Source organism: Ambystoma mexicanum, chromosome 8, assembly GCF_040938575.1.
Source record: "Ambystoma mexicanum isolate Mex_15411 chromosome 8, UKY_AmexF1_1, whole genome shotgun sequence".
In the NCBI taxonomy this organism is placed as follows: Eukaryota; Metazoa; Chordata; class Amphibia; order Caudata; family Ambystomatidae; genus Ambystoma; species Ambystoma mexicanum.
In genome coordinates, this window is record NC_090929.1 from 1,244,506,511 (window position 1) to 1,244,533,326 (window position 26,816).

General features: G+C 48.3%; 1 protein-coding gene across 1 annotated transcript in view; it reads left to right on the top strand.

Moving 5' to 3' along the window:
- The window catches only part of MYOF (myoferlin), a 1,388,224-nt gene that overhangs the window by 773,569 nt on the left and 587,839 nt on the right, over positions 1-26,816 (top strand). The window contains exon 28 of the mRNA XM_069611360.1: positions 3,218-3,357. Within this exon, the coding sequence (XP_069467461.1) occupies positions 3,218-3,357 (140 nt within the window). The remainder of the gene's footprint in view (positions 1-3,217; positions 3,358-26,816) is intronic.

Sequence of the window (26,816 nt, forward strand, 5' to 3'; positions counted from 1 at the left end):
TCCAGTTTATCAACCTGTACCTCATGTACTGCTTTTGCATTATCTGACCTCATGACATCCCCCACAAGGGACCATAGAGATCGCAATTGTTGATAAACCTGTCCAAAAGAATTCATTTTGGCACATGTATTTGTACACTGTATTATGTACATTGTATATATTTTATTGAATGTCCTATGTTGCTTCCTTATGTATATATGACATATGCTCTGATGCATTAAAATTGAATCACATGCAGTAGTCATTGCCAATATTTGTTTGTTGAATGACTGTCAGGTTTAGTGTTGTCCTTCTCTGTCAGTTCCCTTGACCTTGCTCAATCGTATCATATAAATGTTCACCCACCTGAGTAGAGCAGGGACGTAACCAGGTTCCCTTCCTTGTAAAATTTTTACCAAGTAGGACTTTAGGAAACTCCTTTAATATCAATGGAGAACCGTGAGGGTCCCCAGCAACACTGCCCATAAGGAGCTGTGTGCTGCAATAGTAAAATACAGATGCCTTTAAGAGTTGTGAAGGAAATATAGACTCCATAGGACAGTGAATACAAAGGAAAAAGTTCCAAAAGACAGCCTATAAGAATGAATGAGTGGAAAAAGTCTCCACTCAGTCAGAATTAAAGAAAAAGGTCCAGAAGTCCAGCAAAAAGTGCTGTGGGTCTCACTAGGAGAGGGGGTGAAGCATAAAAATGATCTCCCTAACAGCCGGCAGACCAGGATAAGAGAGAAGACGCTGGGACCACTGCTTGGCAGATATCAGCTGCCGGTCCTGAGAAGGTCTGTATCCCCAGAAATCTGAAGGTCCGAGGCTGCACAGTGGGAAGCATGCAGGAGGCTGTCTCAGGGGGCTGGCATGCACCATAGGGCCTCAGGAGCAAGAGGAGCTCCAATTGGAAGTGACGTGGGCAAAGGCAGACTTACTGAAGCGGTTGGCTGGATCGCGAAGGGCCACAGCAGCAGGAAGAGGCCCTATCCCTATCTGTTTTTGTTCGCTTGTGCAGTGGAGAAACAAGAGTGGCAAAAAGGCTGCCCTTCTGGGAAAAGATATCCAGAAGGAGAGGAGCATAATTTACAGAAGAATACGAAGGAGTATCAACGTGAATCTTGTTTTCTGTGAAAAGTTGATCAATGTTTTGGAACCTGCAATTTGTTGAATGCTGTGAAGCTGTTGTAAAGCTCTTGTCAGTTGACATTGACCGCAAACACGCTTGTTGTAAAAAGCTGTTTGGGCAAGGAAATATACCGGGATGGCAAACCTTTGGAGATTGTAGGCCTGTGATGGAAGCCGGCCAGGTGGAAGTTGGAGGAGTGCTACAAGGTGATCCTGACGGAGACACTTTGTTATTGGTGCTAGAGGGAGAGCTGTGCAAGGCTGTTACAGAGAAGTTGTGTTTCTTTGAGTTGTCAGAGTGACAAATCATCCTGACCAAGATTATCATTGTTGCTATTGCGGAACTGGGAACTTGTTTAAGGAAGAAGAGACTTATGTCTTCTGTGTTGGAACTTTCTGTTGACCAGTTGAAGTTGCATTGAACTGTATTGAAACTGTTACAAATCAATTTCCTCATGTTCTTTTCATGAACTGTGAAGCAGAATCACATTTAATGGGTAGGGGAGTTCGCACAGGTTATATAGGCAGACTGTGGTTACATTGTGAATTCAATCTTTGTTTTGAACTGCCATGTATTTACTTGTTTATTTGTTCTATGTATAATTGTAAGTGGCAGATATCCTTGGTTGGAGTATTTCCTTTAGTTTATTTTAGGCAGGCAAATCCTTATCGGGTTAGGGATAGTGAGGCGTTTATCCAACCTTATAAAATAATAAAATGGCATTTGTTGAGAGAATTTCACAACGTGATCCGCCTCACATTTCTGACCCCTCATAAGTACCACAATCGACCATGCATTGCTGGGGAAGCAAAACACGCTCTGTCTGGTGTATCCTTAATCACAGGGGTGCCTAATTGACCTCACAACATGGCAAAGGAGTGCTTCCTATGGTGCAGTGAGCAGCAGAGGGAGTGCTCAGGTTTTTCATAGGCTCTGCTTTCTGGCTGATCGGCTCATATTGTTCTTCTCACGTCTTTATTACTTTCCTCTGATTTGTTTTACCTGTTTGTGTGTGCAGCTCCTGAGGCATATGCATGGCAAAATGAGTGTAGTCTGAGCAGTTGTTTGCCAGGCTGAACCTCAGTGCCTTCTCAGTTTGTACCTGCTCTTTCAATGTTCTGTCCAAGCCGGAGTCTGCCCAAGGCACTGTGGATGCTCTGTGTGTGGGACATTCACCTACTTTAAATGAATGAAGACTAAATGCATAAAACAATGTCCAAGGTCTCAAATGAATGATTAGGTGATTCCTCAGAGTCCCCAGAGACTGCAATAGCCTGATTGACCCAAAACCTGCAATGAGCTAACATCACATTTTATGCAAAGAAAATGTTTAGGCTGCACACCTTTACCCACGAGTGATCCATACTCCTTTGATTAGGGCACACTTATGCAGACCTGGCCTCTGCATAACCTACAGTCGTCATGTTTTCTTCACTGTCCTAATTCAAATGAAGACAATTTTTATTTATGGTTATGATGATATCAGCCTAAGTGTTGGGAGTCAAGAGTTCAGTTGTTGGGGTACCCAAGAAAAAGACCTGGCTGTTCAGCGACTTTTAGAATGCCTGATGTTGGCTCTGGGCGATAGCCGCTGGCTCCATGTATTTAACAGCTAAAGTTATTGAACACATCATTTGTTCATGGGGCATCACTTCCCTCCACGCATCTGCACCACACTCTTTCCAGCCTCCTTCAAACTTAAAAGGCATGTGAAGGTGGCCGAGGTAGGTCGTCAGTGCTACAGCAGTGCTATAGTTGATAGGATCCCTATAGGGCGCTAAATCACTGCTCTTGTTCACGGTCCTCTTCAATGGTATATAGATCATCCCTGTGCCCTTTAAACAATGGAAGAAGCGTTCTGGGTGGCTGATGAGGATGGAATTAACTTGTATTTATTGAGATTTTCACTTTGACCTTAATATTTCAGTCTTGATTCTTTAATTCCATAACCTGGGTGCTGCCCCACCACAGGGTACCACTCGGTTGTTCTGCTTGAAGGTTTCTAAAAAGACAAAGAATGTTTCATGATTTGAGGCCCACCTTAATGACGGGAAGACATTTCAGAAATTGTACTAGCAGAATAATAATGTCAAATTATTTTTCTAGGCTGGGAATATGGAATTACAATTCCACCAGACAACCACCCAAAGTCATGGGTAGCAGCAGAAAAAATGTATCATACACACAGGAGGCGGAGATTGGTCCGAAAACGAAAGAAGGATGCCAAAGCTCGACAGGCGTCAAAGGTACAATGTTTGCTGGTTAGCTGGATTGCAGTTTGTGATTTCCAAAGCCCAAAAACATCACCGATTTCTTCCTGGATTTAATTGTGGTATAATAGTGATGTAATTGGTGTTGTGATTACTAGGAAGTGGTTAAGTTGCATTTGCCTTTCTCTGCTTTTCTTGCATGTTCAACTAGTAGAACTCAATTTTGCAGATGTTGCTTGATTGACAAACATTTGAGATCTGACCTCCAGTCCATAACCATGCAATGTCAACAGCAGATCAGAGCAATCTGTAGTGATTTTGCATTCGAGAAGTTTTCAAGTTCTCAGGTGAAAGTATGGTAAAGTCACTCGCTCCGTAGGGAAATTCTCTGCACAGAAGCACTCACTATACCATTAGGGGCAAACTGTTCATTTACTGTGTGCTTAGTTTTTCATGTTTTTCTTCAGGTGTGTTGGTTAGATAAACATAACCTTTGCACCATTAATACAATCTGTACATATTGAAAATATTAGATATTACACAATCTGCATATTACACCATACGTCTAAAATCCATATTGTATAGTTACATTAATCAATTTCATTCATTCACAGAATCCTAAATCCTCTTACCATTTTAAGACTCAATCTTCACATTATTAAGAATGTCAATCAGATCTTTAAACAAAGAATATATATAATCTTGGACTTTTCCAAATCCCCAAGCAATCTAAATATTCTATAGTTAAAACATGAGTGGATGTGGCGGATCTATGTGATGTTAACGAATGAAATTACAGAGAATGCTTTTTTACTGGAATTCTTTTAATGAAAAAATATTGAAATTTGCCACCCCTTTTTACCCCTCTACCCCACACCCCTTGTATTTTGCAATAAAAAATTCAGTATTTTTTTGTTATGGTTCTGGTAAAAAGGTCATTCTATGTTTTCTATTTGCTAAACTTTCTGGATTCCGAGGTGGCTTGTTCAGCAGTTCTCGTTTTGACCTTTTGCCAAATATGAAAAGCAGCAGCTATTAAATAAGTGATTGACCTTGGGATAAAAAGGACCAAAATTTATCGATACATTTAAAATAGGATGCCTTATAAAAGTTCATTAAGTGGCTACGTTGGGTTAATGCAAGCTGTTTCTAATTCAAAAGTGCAAAACCAGCAGGTTCTAGAATTGATAGGTGGTTTGCTCCAGTTACCTAGTTGGAAGTATATCAAACCTCAGACATATAAAAAATCTACGCAAACCTTGATCATGACCCTGGATAATGTACATAAAAGGATTCAAATAAGGGAAAACTTTTATGACATACTCTTGCAATTTGCTTTTCGTACTCGTATACTCAATGTTATTAGCATGATCTCAATCCAAGGCTTTAATTTGAATATTCTTTCTGGCAATCCCATAATTGGAATGTGCCTCCTCACACCAATTAATATCTTTATAGATCCTTTTACAGGGTTGTAACATTTCCTTACCCATGATCTTTTCTATTTACCTTTATTTATAAGATTATAGAATTTTTACATAGCAAGTCACTTCTTTTAATCTTCCATTAATTTAAAAGGAATGTTAGACCCAAGAGTAGATAATTCATTAGTCTCTGCACCGTCTACATAACACAACAATCATACATAATCAATGCAAACAAACTCAGGAATGATCAGAATCTCATTTTTGATCAGTAACTAGCGTGCTTTTGATACATTTGCCAGAATTGTTTGTCATTATGATGTAGAGCATTGAATAGAAGTTGCCATTGAGCATTATGATTTCAGAGCCAATTTTTGTATTCGGTCTTCACATTACTCCTCAAAATATTCTTAGTTGTAGTATTAAGATGTTTCAGCATATTTATAGCTCTTATATTACTGTTATTTCTCCAGCATGGGGTCTGGCATGGATTCACATGCTCATGAATATTCCCCGTCGTCAGGCTGGGAATCCTCGGTAAAGAAAAAATCAGTATCAGTTTCGTTTCTGATCTGTCTTTCGTAGTAATAACCAATCACTGGTCTCTGCGTCATACTGACCACAGCCAATGACTGCCCTCTACCTAAGCACCGCCTCTGGCAGCCATCTTCAGATTTTTACCGCACGTTCATGTGTTGGGATCCTCGTGCTATTGCTCTCAAGCGTTAGTGCTATTTTTTCATGTTTTTTCTCAAAAACTTCGTTTTTTCGGTCAAAAGAGCCTCAAGCTCCACCGACTCTCCATCCGATCAACGGGGACCCGTGTCGGATTCGTCTGCGCCCCTCAAGGGTGAAGATTTCGTCAAGCTACGCTTTTGGAGGACTCCAGAAGTTTCTCAGGCCCGGACATGGCCCAGGAGAAGGGAAGCTCGACGCCCGGAAAGCTGTTCAGGATCTGCCCTGGATGCCAGCTCCAGAACGTCTTTAAGGAGGACGAACACTCCTTTTGTCTCTACTGCTTACATGAGGACAAGACGCACGTGGAGAAGGACTGTGCGTTTTGCGGCAACATGTCGGAGCGGACCATGAAGGACCGCCATCAACGTCTCGCCAACTGGCTGGAAGGGAAGAGCCAGTCAGGAGAGAAGAAGAGGAAGAAATCCGAGCGGGCTTCTAAGACCTTTGAGGACGCCCCGGCGACGGGGGTCCAACACAAGGCCAAGCACCGCGAGTCCGCTGGCACCGGGAGCGCCGAACGGTCGGGCTCTACGGGCGCCAGGCAGGGCGCACCCTCCCCGGCACCTTCAGCCACGAGCCAACGCTCTGGGTCGGGTAAGAGGAAGGGCGAGCACCCGGCGAAGCTCCTGGAGAGGCCCCGGTCGAGCTCGAAGGCCCCATCGGAGGGGGAGCGAGGCAGTGTCCCCCCCTCAAGGATCAGGCGGTGAGCGCACCTAAGGTGGTGAAGGCCTTAATCCATCCGGCCAAGCCCTCTATCGATACTGTCGCGGCGGCCCTGGCTCAGCCTGTGGAGGCTACACCAGTGGTGGCGACCTCGGGGCTCAGAGTCTCCCTGCCACCTCGGAGGGAGTCCTCTTTTGTGCCCATCGATAGGACCCCCGTGAAATCCCCGGCGGGGAAGAAAAAGGGAGGGGCAGGGCGTCGTCGTAGATTCGGCCTCAACCTCGGAGGAAGAGCTGATCGAGGTCTTAAGCCACGGCCTTGGCGTGGAAGAAGACCGGCCCGTCGGGATGGATCCCGACGCAGGTGACGACGACATCGTCGAGGGTGCCGACGGGGCCCCTGATCGCCCGTCGGATTCCCCTCTGCCAGCGCCGCAAGACAACTCGGCGGCCATTTTGTTGGCTATACAGTCCTTATGCTCAGAGATAAGGACGAGACTACCGTTGCCGACGGAGGAACCTCTCCCGTCGGGGGATCCTGAACCGGGACCTTCTGGTGTTCCCCCGCCCAAGAAAAGAAGGATTCACCCTCCACCTCCTTTTCAACCGTCGCGCCCCGTCCAGCCCTCCTCCCCGTCCACCCGAGGGGATGATACGGGGACTGACACGGCAGCGACGGGTACGGACGACGAGGTATACGACGAGGATCTACCGTCGTCACCTCCCACCAGGGCTTCTCCGCCCGACGAGATTGGATCGTTCCACTCCATGATCGCCAGGGCATCCGAGCTTTTCCAACTCTGCCCTGAGGAGAAGAAAAAGGAAGGATTCCTTTATCAACGGCGCGAGGCCAAGAGGAAGACGGTCCTCGCGGTGCCTCTACTGGACGACATTTGGGATGAGGGCCTCGCCCTCCTCAAGAACCCTTCCACGACGCCAGCTAGAAGAGACCGGTACGAGAAGAAGTACCGGGTCCCGGACGCGGCCCCCCTGTGCCTCTGGGCGCAGCCTACCCCGGACTCCGTCGTCTCCGCGGCGGCCAGGAAGAAAGCGGGGGGGGGTGCGGCCTCCACATCGACTTCCCCACCGGACGGCGAGGGAAAGAAATTGGACGCTATGGGACGCAGGGTCATCTCGTCTGCAGCGACGACGATTAAAGCGGCCAACGCCTTGGCTATCGTGGCCCGCTACGACAGGGAGCTATGGTACAAACTGGCTCCCCTGCTGGACTTCCTACCGGACGACAAGAGGGCAGATGCCCTGGAGATCCTACAGGAAGGTGAGGTGGCGTCGGACCATGCCATCACTATTGCGACGGACATCGCCGACACTGGGTTCCGCCAGTTGGGCAACGGCGTGTGCCTTAGGCGGCGTGGATGGCTCAAGGCTACGGACTTCCGTCAAGACGTACAGACCAGAGTCCTGGACATGCCGTTCGATGGGAACAACCTGTTTGGGAAAACAGTGGACGATTCCCTTCAGGCCATTAAAGCGGACACTGAGACGGCCCGGGCCCTTGGGGTTCTGCAGCAACGACGGACGCCCTTTCGGAGCAGCGGAGGCAAGGGCGCCTCCAAAGGTTCCGGCGGCGGTTTCTCCACCTACCGTCAAGCGGCCCGCTCGTCGTCTCAGGAGGCCTACAGAGGACGAGGCAAGTCTGGCGGACCCCGCCGTCGTCGCCAAGGAGGTCAAGGCGGCAAAGCCTCGTCGAAACAGGATTGAACCGGCCGTGGGGTCGGGCCCCCACCGAAGCACCCCGGTGGGAGGCCGGCTGGCAAGCTTCGTCAGCGTGTGGGAGTCCATCTCCACCGACCGTTGGGTGCTGGACGCCTTAGCCCGGGGCCATGCGCTCGAGTTTCAAAGAAGGTGCCTGCGCGTCCCCCCCGTGGCCAGGAAAGAGCTTCACGTCCCTCAGCTTCTCCTGGAGGTAAAGGCGATGCTCAGGAAGGGCGCCATCGAACTCGTCCCAAAGAGGCTTCGGGGCTCCGGAGTTTACTCGAGATACTTCCTCGTGAAGAAGACGGGAGGATGGCGCCCCATCCTAGACCTGCGACGTCTGAACAAGTTCATCAAGGCGCAGAAGTTCCGGATGGTCACCCTCCAGCACGTCCTGGGGCAGCTGGAGGAAGGAGACTTCCTGTCGTCGTTGGATTTGGAGGATGCCTACTTCCATATTCCCATCCTAAAGGGGCACCGAAAATTCCTCAGGTTTGTGGTCCAAGGGCGTCACTACCAGTTCAAAGCCCTCCCCTTCGGACTACGGTCGGCACCCAGGGTATTCACCAAGTGCCTTGCACCGGTGGCGGTGCAGCTGCGCCGCGAGGGGATCCACGTCTACCCCTACCTGGACGACTGGCTCATCCGAGCCAAGACGAGGGAGCTCGCCGTGGAGCACACGGCAAGGACCGTCCAACTTCTCACGGACCTGGGATTCTCCGTGAACTACGCCAAGTCCCACCTGGTACCCGCGCAAAACGCACTGTTTCTGGGAGCGAAGCTCGACACAGTGTCCCTTCTGGCCTCCCCGTCGGAGGAGAGGACCAGGTCCATCCTGGGCAAGGTACAGCGGATGTTGGTTTCCGATGCGGCCAAGGTGAGGTCCATCAAGTCCCTCCTCGGAATGATGTCTTCTTGCATCTACCTCATTCCCATGTGCAGGCTCCGGATGCGCCCGTTGCAGGAGTTCCTGGACGCGCGCTGGATCCAAACGACGGGCGGCTTCGAGGAGAGGATCACACTCGACGAGAGTTTCTGCCGAGCGGTCCGGTGGTGGGGCAACCGCGCGCATCTGGTGGCGGGCATGGACTTCCAGACCCCAGACCACCAGGAGACAGTGACCACGGATGCCTCCCTGGAAGGGTGGGGAGCGCACACCGAAAACCTGCACGCGAGAGGCCTTTGGCTCCCGACGGAGAAGTCCCTCCATATCAACGTCCTGGAGCTCCGTGCAGTGTTCTGGGCCCTCAGGTCCTTCCTTCCGTCCCTCAAGGGCAAGGTGGTGAGGATCTTCACCGACAACACCACCACCATGTTTTACATCAGGAAACAGGGCGGAACCAGGTCCCCAGTGCTGTCCAAGGAGGCGCAGGACCTGTGACATTGGGCCGTCGCCCAAAGGATGTTTCTGGTGCCGTTTCATCTGGCAGGGATAAAAAACACCATCGCCGACTCACTCAGCAGGGAGCTGCGCTCGTGCCACGAGTGGGAACTACGGCAGGATCTAGTGGATCGCCTCTTCCGACGGTGGGGCACACCCCAGATCGACCTGTTCGCGACGGCGACGAACTCCAAGTGCCGGAGGTTCGCCAGCAGGTTTCCCCAGGCGAGGAGCATGGGCGATGCTTTCTCGTTCCCCTGGGAGGGCCTGTTCCTCTACGCGTACCCTCCTTTGCCACTGCTAATCCGGCTCGTCAACCAGCTCAAGAGGTCACGGTGCAGGATGATCCTCGTCGCACCTGCGTGGCCGAGGCAGATATGGTTCCCGGACCTTCTGGACTTGTCAGCGTCCCCGCCAATCAAGCTGCCGGTGGACGCGGATCTACTCTCCAGGGAAGGAGGCGCCATCCTCCACCACGACCCGAAATCGCTGAACTTGCAGGCCTGGCTCCTGCAGCGCTACAGTTTGGAGGATACGACATACCAGCCGACTGCAGAGAGGTTCTTGCAAAGGCCAGGGCGTCCTCGACTCTTAAATGCTACGGACACAAATGGAAGAGGTTCTCTGTCTGGTGCCACGCACAGAAGATTAACTCTCTACGGATTACGGCTCCCCAGGTACTGCCGTACCTGCTGACGCTGGCCAAAGCTGGACTGGCACACGCGTCCATCAAGATTCATCTTGCTGCGATCTCCCGATACACCAGAACCACGGGCCGGACGTCCTTGTGGTCTCATCGTCTGGTGAAAGAGTTCATGAAGGGACTGTTCAGATCGTTCCCGCCGGTGAAGGCTCCGGCCCCGGCGTGGGAGCTCAACGTGGTGCTGACCAAGCTCATGGGACCTCCGTTCGAGCCTCTGCACTCGGCCCCGTTGAAGTTTCTGTCGTGGAAAACAGCGTTTCTTGTGGCCATCACCTCCGCACGACGGGTGGGAGAGATCCAGGCCCTTTCCTGCAAGGCCCCGTACTTGACTTTTCACGACACGAGGGTAGTGCTCAGGACGCACCCCTCCTTCATGCCCAAGGTACCGTCGGACTTCCATCTCAACAAACCCTTGGTGTTGCCTGTGTTCTTCCCGTCGCCTTCGTCTCCGGCGGAGAGGACTTTGCACTCGCTGGATGTGGCTAGAGCGCTGAAGTTCTACGTGGACCGCACGAAGTGTTTTCGGAAGACGTCACAACTCTTTGTGAACTTTGGACCTGTCAATCAGGGGAAGGCTCTCTCGAAGGCTTCCATTTCCAGATGGCTCTCCGGCTGTATCATGTACTGTCATCGGTTGGCAAACCGACCGCTGCCTGGCCGTCCGAGAGCCCATTCCACCAGAGCGATCGCAGCTACCACGGCGTTCCTTTCTGGTGTGCCCCTGCTGGACATATGCAGGGCTGCTACGTGGAGGTCGACGCACACCTTCACGAAATTCTACTGCGTCGACCGGGATTCCAGGGAGGTGTCCAGGGTCGGCCAAGCAGTGCTGCGCAACCTGTTCGCCTGAGGTGAGCCTGGTGAGGAGGTAAGATGCTTAATGTTGAGTTTGATGTACTGCTTAATGTTGAGCCTTTGCCACCTCCCGTGGTTGTGCATGTGTGTACTGCTATGTATTCTTTATTCATGAGCATGTGAATCCATGCCAGACCCCATGCTGGAGAAGGAACAAGTTACTTACCTGTAACTGTTGTTCTCCAGCATGGGTCTGGCATGGATTCACATGCGAACCCTCCCGCCTACCCCTCTGCGGCTCTTCACTTGGTCATACTGCCACTTCACGTGCTTCCAAATCTGAAGATGGCTGCCAGAGGCGGTGCTTAGGTAGAGGGCAGTCATTGGCTGTGGTCAGTATGACGCAGAGACCAGTGATTGGTTATTACTACGAAAGACAGATCAGAAACGAAACTGATACTGATTTTTTCTTTACCGAGGATTCCCAGCCTGACGACGGGGAATATTCATGAGCATGTGAATCCATGCCAGACCCATGCTGGAGAACAACAGTTACAGGTAAGTAACTTGTTCCTTTTTTCTCAGCAATGGCAGCATCATAAATGTTCCCACTAAAGATTATTCTTCATTTTAAATAGACCTATCAATTCCTGAGTCTGTTTAGTCAAAAATGTCTTTATTATGTCGACTCGTACCTAGGAAATCCTCAAGCAGTGACTTATTGTCCATCAATGTATTAAATGTATAAACATTCACTTCATTCCAGATAACCCGATTTCCCCGCAGATTAACAGAATAGTTGCCCAGTAATTTCTCATGAGCAGCGTGGTAACTTAAACAAAGCGTTAGTTTCAAAATGTTGTGATCGCTCGGTTTTGTGTGTATAGTTTCATAGGAAAAAATTAGGCTCCTAAAGAAAAATGGAGAGAAGTGAATATATAAACAATCCTGCTGAATGTTTTTCTTATTTTGCAACTGAACATTTGAAATGGTCTTCTGCCACTAACAAAATCGGCATAATTGTCTATTTCAACATTTCCGTGTATACAAGCATATTTGACAGTGCTGCTATAGTCTGCAAATGAGAATAGTGGGTGTCGATTTGTTACATTTGTTTTATTTTACATGCTGGCAACATTATTACATTGGCTCTTTGGAAGTCCCAGAAGAGAATTTCTGTTGCTGGTGGCGGCTGTAGAGCTGGTAAGAAGGGATGGGGTGCTGGGAGCAGCAAAATGAGTGTTCCCATTGTCCTTATGTAACACATCCACTTGCTGGAGAAACTATGATCTGAAGGAGACCTCACTCAGTAGATGAATATTGCACTTATGTAGCAGTGGGGGAGGGGTTTCCAAAGCACTTATTGGGCGACTGGTGGAGGCGTTAAATATACGTTTGATAAGACATTACTTTCAAATTCTTGATCTGTCTCTTAATGGTCTCCAGTCCGTCTACTTCAGCTCTAGATTACCCTTGTGCACCTCTGTGGGAACTGGTTATGGGATGAAAAGACAAAGGTTAGGATTGGAGTTCCCCCAACCCTCTAGGGAAGAAACACTGGGTTATAATGACTTTTAACACAGAAAAGGAAAGGCAGGCAACATAATGCTGGTGTATGAATTCTTTAGTTGGTAAATTGGTTTTCCTTTTCTCCAATATACCTACAGTTTTTTAAGGTTTTGTTACAAAAAGGTGTAATCGGATGATAATATTTACACTATTGTCATGTATAAGCAGCTGCATAACTAAACAAAAGGATTACGAAATAGTCATTTTAAAAATGTAAAAATGTCTTTAAAAGTATAAAATATATATAGTCCTTAAAAAGATAATCAAAGACTTGATACAGTGTGCTGAAACTGTATATAAAAACCTTTCTTCAGCGACAGCCTGACCAAGATTGTCTTAAGGTCCTTTCTTGGCTGCAGGTCTTTTTCTGCTCCTAAATGGTGATCTGGCAGGACAACAGCAGAGGCGTTTTGGGGGACCCAATGTTCATATAAGCTTGGCTGTGTATCCAAGAAGCACTCTAGCACTTGGCAACCGAGGGGGTGGGGAGGGAATCCTTGTTAGGACAGTTTTTCTGGAGTCCAGTTAAGGGCTTAGTAAAACCATTCAACTGAGGCAGTAAAATACTCCACTCTTAGTATAATGCTGTACAACCTGATTTCATAGTAGCATTGACAGAGCAGCCAGGCATATTTTAAGAAGGAGGGGGGGTGAAGAGAGGGCTGTAGAATCAGTACAAATGCAATTGTAATACTAATGGTCCAAAGAAACACTGAAACACTATGTATTGTAAAAATAAATGGTTTATTTAAATACAAGTAAGCTCAGATAAATCTTGGGGGGAAATAAGTACTATCACATTATATATGTAATCACAATTATAAAAACACAATAGCATGCTTCAAGGTACACAGGCCAAAGCATAAACCTTATTTGGAACACCTAACAGTAGTTCTAGGGAAGTCCAACCTTGTCATAAACATTCAGTATAGGTCACACCTATTCTTGGGAAGTAAAAACCAATGGTTACTTTTCAGATTACATTCCGTAATTCAAGGGTAGTAGACCGTAGCAGTTGTACCGTGACGCTCAGCAACAAATCACATAATCAGTCAACTGGACCGTATATGTTTGTGAATAGTGGAACACTTATTCTAGATACAGTAATATCCTATAACTACTTTTGTGATAACACACAGTGAGTAGGTGAGTAAAACCAAAGGATGTAATATTCAATTACAGGTGCTTTTGAGATCAGTGAAACAGATTGAGATGATCAGTAACCCTTGTAACTTATTTTTGGATGGCACACGGCTAACTGAAGGTAAGTAAAACCATATACTTGTTAAAGGCGCCATCAGCAACTTGGGGCAGGTATAAACCTAATACTCTTTTTTTTTGTGTCCGTCTAAAACACCACAAGGAAAGCAAAACCCATTCTTACACTTTATGAATGACTCCGTTATTGTAGGTAGGTAAAACCTAATGCAGACCTATTCTGGACAGGCTAACAGCAAGTCAGGGGAAGAAAGACCCAGTTGGGGAACACTCACACAATTCTCTTAACAGGAATAATAAAGTGAAACCAACGCTGGTGCCTTGTGGTTTCCTCTGGTCCTTTGTTGTGCTGTCAAGTCAATTAAAAAGAGTTTAAATAAAGTGAAACCAACAGCATTACTTTTGGGAAGGGGCACAACCAAATCACCAGTGAGTAATATACACTTACATCTACTTTCTGTTAGAATGGCAAAACGGTTTCTAAGGAAAGAAAGATGTTACCTACTTTTGAGAATAGAGCAACACACATTCAAGGAGAGTAAGAACGTGCGTGTGTGACTGTTCACTCTGAGTTATAGTTACCAACAGTTACCAACCAACTCTTTTACAAGTAAGTAATTTTTAAACACTTATTCTCTTTTCTACGCAAAAGGCCCAATCCCAAAAGTCTTTCCCTTATTTTGGAGCATGAGTGTTCTCAGTGGCAGAAGGGGGGGTCACTAGGGTTTAGTGTCCAACAGGCAGTGTCAGGATATGTTCCTAAGTAGCAAAAGTCGGAGTCCCTCAAAAAGACTGTTCAAACAGGTGAGTATTTTAAGTTTAGAGTTAGTTGAGGGTCCAGGGGCTTCACAGAAGACACCCTAGGAGGATTCCAGCAGTGGAACTGGGTGAACTGGACGAGAGGCCTCCCAATCACAGAAAACACCCCACAACTACACAGGAATCACAAGAGTCTTAAAGTAAGTACATACCCAAGCCAACACAATACCTCAGCATTGGAGATTTTGCAGCAGGAGAACTTCAGGATCTGCAGCCAAAAACCTGGTCAGTGGATTCCTTGTCGTGGTGACTGAAAACCAGTGGTCAATGTGGACGGGAGCGGTGCGCCTCTACTTCTTTTAATTAAGTTTTACTGTTCCTATACTTTTATTTTAAAAAGAAACCGTTCCGGAATGGTTTTGTTTTACAATAAAAGTGTAGGAAGAAGTTGAAACTTGCACTTTTAGTGCACTGCACTGGACGTTCCTTTAAGCAGCAGGCACATGTGTTTTGGGGTTTGTATTGTGCATGGGAGGGGGAATGGTGATGAGGTTTGTGCGAAGCGGTGCAGGCTAGCGGGAACATGCATAAACTGTGACCACTGCTGAAAACAGCACCTTGGAAGGGACTTTGCAGCAGGGATCAACGAATAAGGCTCTAGTCAATGTTTTCCACACGGCTCTGTGGATTTGACACCATTTACAGGAGCACCGAAGAAGACAGAATATCACTGGTCAGAATCTCATTGTTACATAGGTCCAGCACTCGGGTGAGGGGGACTTTTCAGACTCAATTCGTGCCTCTGAAGATACACCAGGATGCCCACAAAGTTTCCGTGAGATTTGGAATTCGCAAGACCGTGCACCTCACAATGTCTCGAGGTCCCAGGGTATTGGGGTATTGCAGCCCCACAATAGTCACTGCACAGCATGGAATGGCTCAAAATGCAGGTGGTCTTGAGTCTAGTGGATTTTCCCAGACTCTGGGTGTCCTTTTCAGAGTCCCCCAGGTCGATTGGAAGGAAGGGCTACAGCAGGCTCAGGTTACACAGCAGGGTCTCCGGTCGCTGGAAATGGTCTCGGCTGCTTTTCCTTAATCACCCTCTTTGGTTTCAGTGCCAGTGATCGACTTGTCTTCAGCTTCCAGGTTCGCAGTATTTAACAGGAACTACAGCACAACCTCCTCTTTCTCTCCCTGCATTTTACAACAAGGGGCGGTCTGGTTGTCCAATCAGGAAAGCCAGCGACCCACTGGGATTTGGCCCCATTCAGGCAAGGAGGAAGACGAGATGTGGAGGTTTGGACTCCTCCCTTGCTTCCTGCCTTCACAGACTGACTGGAGCCTGGACGGGAAGTCCAGGGGACTCCCGCCGAAGATGAAAATCACACAAAGGAACTTCCCACCCTGGATGTCAGGGGAAGGAACAAGAAAGGACAAGAAACACTAAAATGGCGACAAAAGACGACCAGGGACATTTTGGTAAAATTAGCACCCTTAGGAGCCTTTAATGCAGCTGTGGACACAGCCTGCGGTAAAGGAGCACCAAATTAATACATAGCATCACTGCCACCTGACATTGACGTTAAGCGTGTCCCTGTAACATAATTGTTAAAGTTTGTGTGAAAGTGGATACATTGTTCTCCCCAGCACTCCACATATGATGGGTGTGCTGGTTTCACCAAATTAAATGTAAAAGGTATCCAACGATCCTTTCTACCCTTGGGAACTGTAGTTCTCTCAAGGTTAACCAGAGAGAGTTAAAGGGGGAGGCCTTAGGGCAACCCAGCAACAACAGGCACTTATTGCCAACAAGTTGTTAAAGAGGATAAGTTTAAAAAAAGACAATATGGAGAGTCTAAAAATGACACCCATAAAAAGAGTAAAAGATTCTTGTGGAAAAAGGTTCCGACTCAGAGGTATAAGGAAAAATAATCCACCAGTAAACCAAAAAGCTCTGGGGTTGACCCAGGTCAGGAAGATTTACCATTTCTATGAAAATCTTACCTAACAACCCTTTCATAATTTGAACCATGCTGGGTATACTAGAGGCAGCCTGCCTTTAATGTCAGCAGCGTAGGGAGCCACAGGAACTTAGCATGGGGAGTAATTGCTATTGTGGGCCCACCTTGTCAGCGGCAGGGGACTTTCAGAAATCACGTAGTGCTTCCCTCTGTCTCACGGGGAGCACTGCATTTGCCAGAGGCAGCCCAATAGGGGCGGAGGTGACCGTTGGTCGCTCCCCACGCGGGAAGCGTCTGTGAATCATGCTGTGGCCGTGGCCTTTGGTGCTTCCCTCCCCCTGTCAGGGGAATGCCTCACAAGCCCAGCACATGGAGTGGAGCCAAAGGCACAGAAGGTTTGTTACTTACCTGTAACTCTTGTTCTCTAGCATGGATTCACATGCTCATGAATAGTCCCTTTCGCCAGTCTGGGAATCCTCGGTAAACAGAAAAAACAGTTTCACTTTTAGCAGAAAACTGTAATTCTCCTCTAAACCAATCACTTTCTTCTGGGTTGTACTGTAACCATCCAATGAGTCATCTCCCTAAGCTCCACCCTAGGTGGCCATCTTCAGATTGGGTAAGCATGTAAAGTGGCAGAATGAACCAAGAAGTGCCACAGAGGGGAAGAAGAGATGGTTTTCATGTGAATCCGTGTCTGACCCAGGCTGGAGAACAAGATTTGCAGGTAAGTAACTTAAACCCTCTCCAGCATGGGGTCTGGCAGGGATTCACATGCTCATGAATAAAGATTACACAGCAGTAGGAATACACAACCACAGGAGGTGGCAAGGCTCAACAAAAGTAACAACACTTATCCCTGGAACAGACTCATCTCAAGTGACCAGGTTGCGTCGCACCACTTGGCCGACCCTTGACGACTCCTTGTAATTCTCGTCAGTGCAGTAGAACCTTGTGAAGGTGTGTGGACCACTGCGTAGCGGCCCTGCAGATGTTGAGCAGGGGCACATAAGAGAGAAACGCTGTTGTTGCTGCGATGGCTCTTCTGGAGTGGGCTCACGGCTGGCCCGGAAGAGGTCTGTTAGCCAGTTGATGATCGTGCATGATGCAGCCATAGAGCCACATGCAGATGGAAGCCTTCCGCATGACCTTTCCATGTTTCACAGGTCCAAAATTGAATAGTTTCAAAGTCATCCGAAAACTCTTTGTGCGTGCCATGTAAAACTGCAAGGCATGAGCAACGTCCAGCGACTGCAACGCCCTCTCCGCTGGTGATGACGGATGCGGGATGAAGACTGGGAACACCAAAGGTTCGTTCAGATGGAACTGCGATGGCACCTTAGGCATAAGAGTGGGGTGTATACGCAGTACCACCCTTGTAGTGTGGAGGGATAAGTATAGCTGTCTGCAGGACAGTGCCTCTATCTCCTCAACCAGGCTGGCCGAGGTGATCGCCCCGAGGAACGCCGTCTTCCACGAGAGCTTCAAGATTACATTGAGTTTTCAAGCTGGGGCTGGAGCCTTCACAGGTGGAAAAGTCCTAAAGACGCCCTTAAGGAATTCCTTGATGAGTCTGTGCAACCACAGGGAAGGCCTACCTGGTGTAACAGGGAAATATGGCAGCCAGGTGTACCTTGATAAAGGCGTGAGCCAGTTGGAATCATCCAAAAAGTCCAAAAATAAGACCGAATTGGAGATTTGGCCGAATTTCAGTTGTTTGAAAATTCTGAACGGCTGAAAAGTTTGTCCAAATCCCCCATTCAGTGGCAAGTGCTGCGGGGGTGTCCTCCGCACCCATGTTCACTATACTGTGAGTGGGGGCTGTGAGGGTGTCCCCCGCAGCTGATCCCGTAAAGTTTTAAAGGAAAGGACCTTGCAGCACCGGTTCCCGATCACGGAAGTGAAAGGGAACAGGTGTTGCAGGGACACAGCAAGTCGGCGGCACACAGCAAAGTGTGCTGCTGCAAGGTAAGTAGGGGGTGGGGGCAAAGTTTGAAATGTTCAGGGGAGTTGAGATCGAAAGTTATTTTTGGAAAAATAACTTTCGCTCTTTTCTCCCTCAAACATTTCAGCCACAGGCTTCAAACCCCAATCTGAGCCAGTCCAGCCTTGGCCAAGGAAAGCAGGTATGGTAGGAACTGCAGCACTGTGATACACAGGAGTAATCTTCTGAGCCCGGGACCACGCAAAAGTGCTTCCACTTATGGCCGTAGCACGTTGGTGTTGAAGAGGCTCTGGCTTTGGCCAGGATGTCCTTATATTCTGATGGTAGAGCATAATGTCCAAATTCTAGGGCTGCAGGAGCCAGGACCTGGTGTTCAGCGATGCTGGGTCCTGGTGTAGAATCGCTCTTCCTTCCCTGGTGAGACGATTGAGAAGCAGAGGCAGCCTGATGGTTGGTGCCGCCGACAAACATAGCCGGTCTGGAATACCAGACTTGTCGCGGCCATGCCAGAGCGAGAAGTGTCATCCTGCAGTCACACTGAGTGTGTTAATCGCTTGTAGCAAAAGTGGAAACACAGGAAAATCATACAGGAAAAGTCCCTCCCACGGGAACGAGAAAGCATCCCCCATGCTCCTCTGCTGTGAGAACCTGCTGTCAAACCTCTGACACTTGGAGTTCATCACCGTTGCGAAGAGGTCGATCTAGGATTGCACCCCCCCCCATTGTGGAACAGAAGAGCCACTTGGTCCTTGCGAAGCTCCCACTCGCGGCAAGAACATAGCTCCTTGCTGAGCGAGTCTGTGATGGTGTTTTTGGTGTCCACCAGGTGAAAAAGGGAGGAGAAACATGTCCTGCGAATGACCCAGTGCCACAGATCGTGGGCCTCCTTGGAGAGAGTCCATGAGTGCGCCTGCCCTGCTTCTGGATGTACAACATGGTGGTAGGGATGTCTGTAAAGATCCTCACCACCATGTCCTTCATCGACGGCAGGAAGGACTTTAGGGCCCAGAAGACCTCCCGAAGCTCCAGGGTGCTGATCTGATGTCTTTTCTTCTGGCAGCCAGAGGCCTCTAGCGTGCAACTGTCTGTTGTCGGCTCCCCAACCTTCCAGAGAAGCATCCGTGGTAAGTCTCCTGGAACAGAGGGAAATGGAACAGAGCCCCTTTTATGAGGTGAGGGCACACGCCGCACCACTGTATCACCTGTCGGAACTCCTCGTTGAGGTCTACTTGGTGGAAAACATTTGACCTTTTCCAGTTTTACCAAATTTCTTGGTCGTTTTTTGGTCAAAAAATGCGGGCAAGGGATAGCCCCCAAAACCCTTTTTTTTCCCCCCACCTTAACCTATTCCCTTATCCCATATATTTCTCATTTAATTTGACCAAAAAAACAACCAAAAAAAATTCTGTCAATCGAAAATGTCAACTGTTTTTCGATCAAGTATGCTAATATCATCTTGTCCACACAGGACCCTGAGGCTTGCATCCAGAAACTCCTGTAGTCTACAAAGGCAGACAAGATTGATGCAGGAGGAAGACCTGCCCAGCAGCTACTTGACGGCGCGCACCGTAGCCAACCGCGCCGGCAGGCGCTGTACCTACCCCAGGATGGCCATCCCCCTCTCTTCCGAGGGAGTTGCCAGACAAGCTGTGTTGTCGGGCACCCAGAAACAGCGTTTTGTGATGGCTCCAAGCAGGACTTTGGATAATTTATGTCAAATCCCAGATCCGTCAGCAGATGCATGGTCCTCGCTGTGTGTTGGCTTGCCCATCTGCGGGAGCAGGGATCGGATGAACCAGTCATCCATATAAGGGTAGACATGGATGCCCTCTAGATGAAGATGGGCAGCCACCGGAGCCAAGCACTTTGTAAAGACCCTTGCTGCCAATTTCAGGACGAAGGGGAGCACCTTCAACTGATAGTGTTGTCCCTGGACCACGAAGCGCAGGAACTTGCAGTGCTTTTGGTGGGTGGGAAAGTGGAAGTAGACGTCCCACAGATCCAGCGATGCCAGGAAGTTGCCTTCCTCCAGCTGGCCGAGCATGTGCTGCAAAGTTACCATCCTGAACTTCTGGGGCTTCAAGTATTTGATGAGGGGTCTCGGGTCCAGGAACGGCTTCCACCCTCCCGTCTTCTTTTGGACCAGAAAGTATCTGGAGTACACTCCTGAGCTCTGGAGGCGCTAGGGGACGGGCTCTGTCGCCCCCTTTTTTACCATGACATAGACCTCCTGCAGTGGTTGCGCCACGTGGTGTTCTTGTGGAGCCACAAAGGGAATACAAGAACACCTGCATTCGAACTCCAAGGTGTGCCCCTGTTCCAGAGCGTCCAGCACCCATCTGTCGGTGGTGATGGTCTTTCACGTGGTGACAAACCTCACCAGCCAGCCTCCCCTGGGGTGCACAAGTGGGGGCCCAGAGTCTACAGCCGGTTCAGGCCTATTTCTGGGCCGGGACCTGCCCTGTGGGCGGCGCCGACATTGTCCTCTGCTGCCTTATGCCTGTGAGCAACCTCTGTACACCTCGAGTCATGCAGAGGGAGGGCTGCCAAAAAAGGGGTGGTATATCCCTTGGAGGACCTGCCGGACTTTCCTCTCGAGGAACGAAAGGACACGACTGACGAAACTTGCATTTTCCTCCTTATGGTCCGGATGCAGGCAATAGACATTTATGGTGTTGACGCTCAAGACGTATATAAAGGGCGCCTGGCGGGACCCTGATATGCCCAGGAGGGTACCTGTATACAAAATCCACCAAAACGGTTTTGCACAGATAATAAAATTTAAATATTTACATGACTTTCGATAATCACGAAAGTTAACGGACAGACGTGACTTGGAGGCAAAATAAAAAAGCTTCAAAACTTAGACAGCTGTCCACGGATCTCGCACCCTGATTTCTAGCATTTTGTATACTGGTGTTGATCCTCGACATAGACATTCCTCAATCCACACTTCGCGCATAGTTTGAAGAGGCATCTCTACTCCTCGGCCATGGTGGAAAGGCGCGAAGTAGGCCCGGGGTTTCTCGAAACTTGATTGAAGATCTGCAGTGTAGTATGATCTCCACAATCAGTGGGCCCCGTTGCCGGTAATTGACCTCTGGTGGAACGATGAGACAAAAATGAGTCAAAAACTGTTCCAAAAATTGCCAGAACACCTTAAAATCTGACAATAGCTTGGAGAGCAAAAATAGGAATTCCAACACTGAAGCGTGCAGTAAAAATCTTAAGAAGGCTACCAGGGGTGGAACTTATGAAGAGGACTGTCATTGGGTGGGGGCGGAATGACCTAGAGCACAGTGGTTGTTTAGAGGAGAAATAGTTTTCAAGCTAAAGTGAAACTGTTTTTTCTTTTTATTGAAGATTCCCAGCCCAACGACTGGGAATATTCATGAGCATGTGAATCCATGCTAGAACCTATGCCGGAGATGGGGGGGCTTCTCTGTGAGTTGGGTTTCGTCTCTTGAACAGCACTCTGCTTGCATCGTGATCAATGTCTTTTTTTCTTTTTGTTTAAAGCATCCCCCCACAAAATCACACGCCCGGGTGTCCTTTACTTTTATTTGTTTTGCTTCTCTATGCCCCCCCCACTCCCTTTGTTGCAGGGGGTTACCCTTCGTGATAGAATACCTCCTGGAAAGAGCCAGCAGACATTACGTTTATGACCTTGGTTTTCGTGCGCTCATACAATGAGTATGCACAGTGCCTGGCTGCCCAAGCACCATTCTTCTATAGCGAAGTACCTGTGGGACCTTGTGGCGGCAGGAGAGGGTTGATGGCGGTGTTAATATGGTGGTAGGTAAAGAATTACATACATGGTGGGTACTGCGATATGCAGATGTCATAAATGGTTCATGGGGTTACTCACATGCTTGGGGGACAGGGGGTACCGTCAGTGTACATATCTTTATCTCTAGAAACGTAATAGTTGCAAAAAGTCTGCTTTGTTCCATATGTTGAATTAAAGTCCATGTGGTATGGGACTGGAAATATGGACATACATGCTGCAGTGGGACTCCAATATATCTGCGGTGTGCCCAATAAGCGTACACATTATTTTTTAACTTAACCTTCAGAGGCTTCTGAAGCCAGGTGGGTGTGCAAGGATCCTACTCCCCCGTAGCCCCCACTCCACCAAGGGGGCCAAAAATAATAGTGGAGCAACTGAACTGGTTGTCTACACTTCTGAGGGGACCCAGAACGAGATTTGCAATTTAAAGTAATTCTTGCAAGCAAGGAGAAGCCATGATTCGGCCATCACATTTACATTTGATTCTTCTTGATTTGCGCCAACTTCGTAGCTAGCCCTAAAACACATTCTTACGCCGTAACCTCTTGCGTCTGTGTTGCGCTGCGTTGATCCTCTGCTTCCCGACTCTCTTCCATTGGTGAACATTGGCCGAATAATTCCTATTGCCCTTTAAACTAACTCAATTTGGGAATATTGGTTATCTGAGGCCTATAGCCCTCCATAAACATCGAGGTGGGCTGCCGGGGAGCGTTTCATGATCACGTAAGATCACTATTCAGTGTTTATCCTATATTAATAAAAGTAGGTTGAATGTACTTGCCTGTAAATGTGTTGGATATTTTTCTTGCTCAACTTGGTGAAACAGAATCTATTGTTACATGTGTGTTGTGCCCTTTCCTTTACAGTCTTGATCAAAACTCTCTATAGTACCTTTCAACTAGTTTTCTACCTCTCTGTGATGTGTGACCCTCCCATGTGAATTGCCCTTTTGATGTAATGTCTCTCCCACGTGTATTGCCCTTTTAAGGCAAGCTAATAAAAGGAACCCATGTAGGCACGTTCAGCAGAACGGCTGCAGACTCCAACCATGGAACTTCTGTTGTCTCAGTCTCTCATTCTGGGATCACGATCCTGCGACCCTGCTTGTCTGGCCCCCCAGACTAGCCTGGTGCCAGCGCAGGCGCCCACCATCCAGGACCCAGGCTGTGCTCCACAGCTTCACAGGGCCCTGCCCTGCGCAAAGCTGCACCCCCTCCCCCCCACCACCCTCACGGGTGAGTCCAGCCGCGTGACTGCTGTAGGCCCCCACATAATACTCTGAAGAGTTGCCTTGACTGCTCGGCCATACCACTGCTGGAGAGTCAGGCAAACTAGAGTAAATCTGGTATTGCGCATCTACCTGGGTGGGCTCTTGAAACAGTGCCTGAGGAGAACCCCAACACCCTCACACGGGCTTCCAGTGGATGACACATTCACTAGCAATTCGGCTGCCTTCACGAACTCAACGGGGATTCCATCGTCCCCGTTCTCCCTGGTGGGTGAGCTGCCATCTGCTCCAGGGATGGAGTGGCCTAAAGAGATCTCTATAGATGTCCTGGTAGGCCTCTGCGCCCTAGGCCTCTTTTGTGTGGTAACCTTTTTTTTTTTTTTTTTATTTTTTATTTGCAAATGTTCTGATAGGAAAAGGATTGGCCTTGCTGAAAATGTAAAATATGGGGCCACTTCCAAAATTATTTCTAGGGGATCATTTGGTTTCCTGGCTGCCCCTACTACCTGCTATCCTATTAGTTTTGCATTTTTCCAGGCCGGCAGATGTTACTAACTTCATTTTGTAAAATAAAGTTGCAGGTTCTGTTATTTAAATGAGCGACCCAAAGCTAGCTTCTGCTGCTCTCTTGTGGCTAATGTATGCAGCTGCAGTTTAATATAAACAAAAGAGGGACTCCAAAACGTCCAGGCACTCAAATGGAGCAAACAAACATCTGTGAACACAAGGGTGTGCCTGAATATCCTAGGTCAAAAAATATCATTTGTAGAGCTAACAGTATTGTTCTCCTGGTAGCCTAAACAATAGATTAAATCAAATTCAATATTTAATTTTTTGATCTCTCACCAGTCAAAGTAACCTTATGAGAAAAAATAAGAAAAAGTGCAGAACTTGCTTTAATTGTTGGTTTGTAACAAGATAACGTGTCAATTTGATAAGTACATACAACATGAAAAACATACATGAAAAACATACAAAAACAATGCAGTTTACAGAGAGAAACAGGACTATTTAGTCCATACAATCAATGCAAGCAAAATTTATGCAAAAGTTCATAGAAGTAGGGGTACAACCCTGCAAGAAATTAAACATAGAGACCCAATATATGGGCGCTGACAGAAAATGATTTGGTGTTAACAAAACAGTGTATACATTTTAAATCATGGCTCTGGTTGACGCACGTACTGTGCCATTTACACGAAATTGTTCAATCTGATCCTCTAGACAAGTAAGGGTCAGCCAGGGATAGTTTAAGTTTTATTAGCTATCTCGGAAATTTCTCATGATTTCATCATGAGCATCTTTGAGGCTGTCTTGTGCATGCTATGCTTTCTAGAATATATTAGATGTTGGTAGCTCTGAAAGTCCAAAGATCAGATACGGTTTAAGTTACTAACCTGTAACAATTGTTCTCCAGCATGGTTCTGGCATGGATTCACATGCTCATGAATATTCCCCATCGTCGGGCTGGGAATACTCGGTAAAAGAAAAAAGTTCCACTTTCACTCCAAAACTTTATTTCTCCTCTAACCCAATCACTGTCCTCTGGGTCATACTGCCCCATCCAATGACAGTTCTCTCCCTAAGCTCTACCCCTGGTGGCCATCTTCAGATTTGGTAAGCAAGAAAAGTGGTGGTATGAACCAAGAAGAGCCACAGAGGGGAAGGCATGAGGGTTTGCATGTGAATCCATGCCAAACCCATGCTGGAACAATAGTTACAGGTAAGTAACTTGAACCTTCTCCAGCATGGGGTCTGGCATGGATGTGCATGCTCATGAATAACGATTACACAGCGATAAATATACACAACCACAGGAGGTGGCAAGGTTCAACAGAAGCAAAAAACCCTAACCTCTGGAACAGTCTCACCTCAAACAGGTTGCGTAGTACCGATTAGCTGACTCAGGACTCCTTGCTGGAATCTGCCGACGCAGTAAAGCCTAGTAAAGGTGTGCGTGGACCGCCACATAGCAACCCTGCAGATGTCGAGCAGGGGCACACCAGAAAGAGAAACGCTGTAAAAGCTGGAGTGAGCTCTCGGCCAACCTGGCAACGGCCTGCTAGCCAATGGATGTATGCATGATGCAGCTGAACAGCCACCTGGAGATGGAACCCTTTGATAAGGCCTTTCCTTGATTTACAGGTCCAAAGTTGATGAACAACTGAGAAGCCTTCCGAAAATTCTTCGTATGTTCCACATAGAACTTCAAGGCACGAGCAACGTCCTGCAAACGCAAGGCCCTTACCGCTGGCGATGACTGATTCGGAAAGAAGACGGGTAATACCAAAGGTTTGTTGAGGTGGAATTCCGAAAGGAGCTCCCATGAGCTTAGTTAGCACTATGTTGAGCTCCCAAGCCGGGGCAGGATCGTTTACCAGTGGGAAAGTCCTGAAGTCCCTTGAGGAGCTCTTTGACAAGCCTGTGAGACCATAGTGAAGGCCTGCCCGGAGACCTTGTGTATGGTGTACCTGGTTATGGCAGTGAGGTGCACCTCGATAGAGGTGTGAGCCAATCCCGCTTTGGCCAAGGAAAGCAAGTATGGAGGACATTGCACGGCAATTTTCTGAGCCTGGCACCACACTGAGAAGCGTCTCCATTTATGTATGTAGCACTTCAATGTTCATGAAGCTCTGGCCCTGGACAGGATGGTCTTACATTATGCGGGTAAAGCATAACCTCCCAAACACTAGGGCTGTAGGAGCCATGCCCTCACGTTCAGAGACTCTGGGGTTGTGATGCAGAATCTCTCCCCGCCCCCTTCTGTGCCGAGAAGATCCGGGGACAATGGCAGTCTGATGGAAAGGGCCACAGACCGATGCAGCAGGTCCATATACCAGATTTGTCTTGGCCACGCTGGGGCAACAAGCATTATCCTGCAGTGGCACTGTCTGACTGTGTTGATCACATGTAAGAGGAGCAGAAATGGAGGAAATGTGTACAGGAACCGTCCCTCCCACAGGAATGAGAACGTGTCACCCATGCTCCTCAGTTGAGGGAACCTGCTGATGAACCTCTGGCACTTGGCATTCGCCACTGTCACAAAGACATTGATCTGGGGCTGGCCCCATTTGTCAAACAAAATCACCTGGTCCTGATGAAGTTCCCACTCACGACAAGAACACATGGTGGTATTGAATCCTGCTTGGTGTGACGAGACGAGGAACATGCCTTAACAAATGGCCCAGTGCCACAGGTCCTGGGCCTCCTTGGAAAGTGCTGGTGAGTGGGTCCTCCCTTGTTTCCGGATAGAGAACATGATGATGATGATGATGATGATGATGATGATGATGATGGTGGTGGTGGTGGTGGTGGTGGTGGTGGTGGTGGTGGTGGTGGTGTCTGTGAAGATCCTCACAACCTTGCCCTCTTTAATGACGGCAGGCAACACTTGAGGGCCCAGAATAAGGCCCGAAGTTCCAGGACGTTGATGTGGAGTTCCTTCTCTTCCGGTTGCGAGAGGCCTCTGGCGTGCAACCGTCCGGTGTGGGCTGCCCATCCCTCTAGAGAGGCATCCATTGTGACCGCATCCTGGCAGGGAGGAACCGGAAACTGAGTTCCCTGGATGAGATGCGGCTGTACACCCCACCACTATCGCCCGACAGA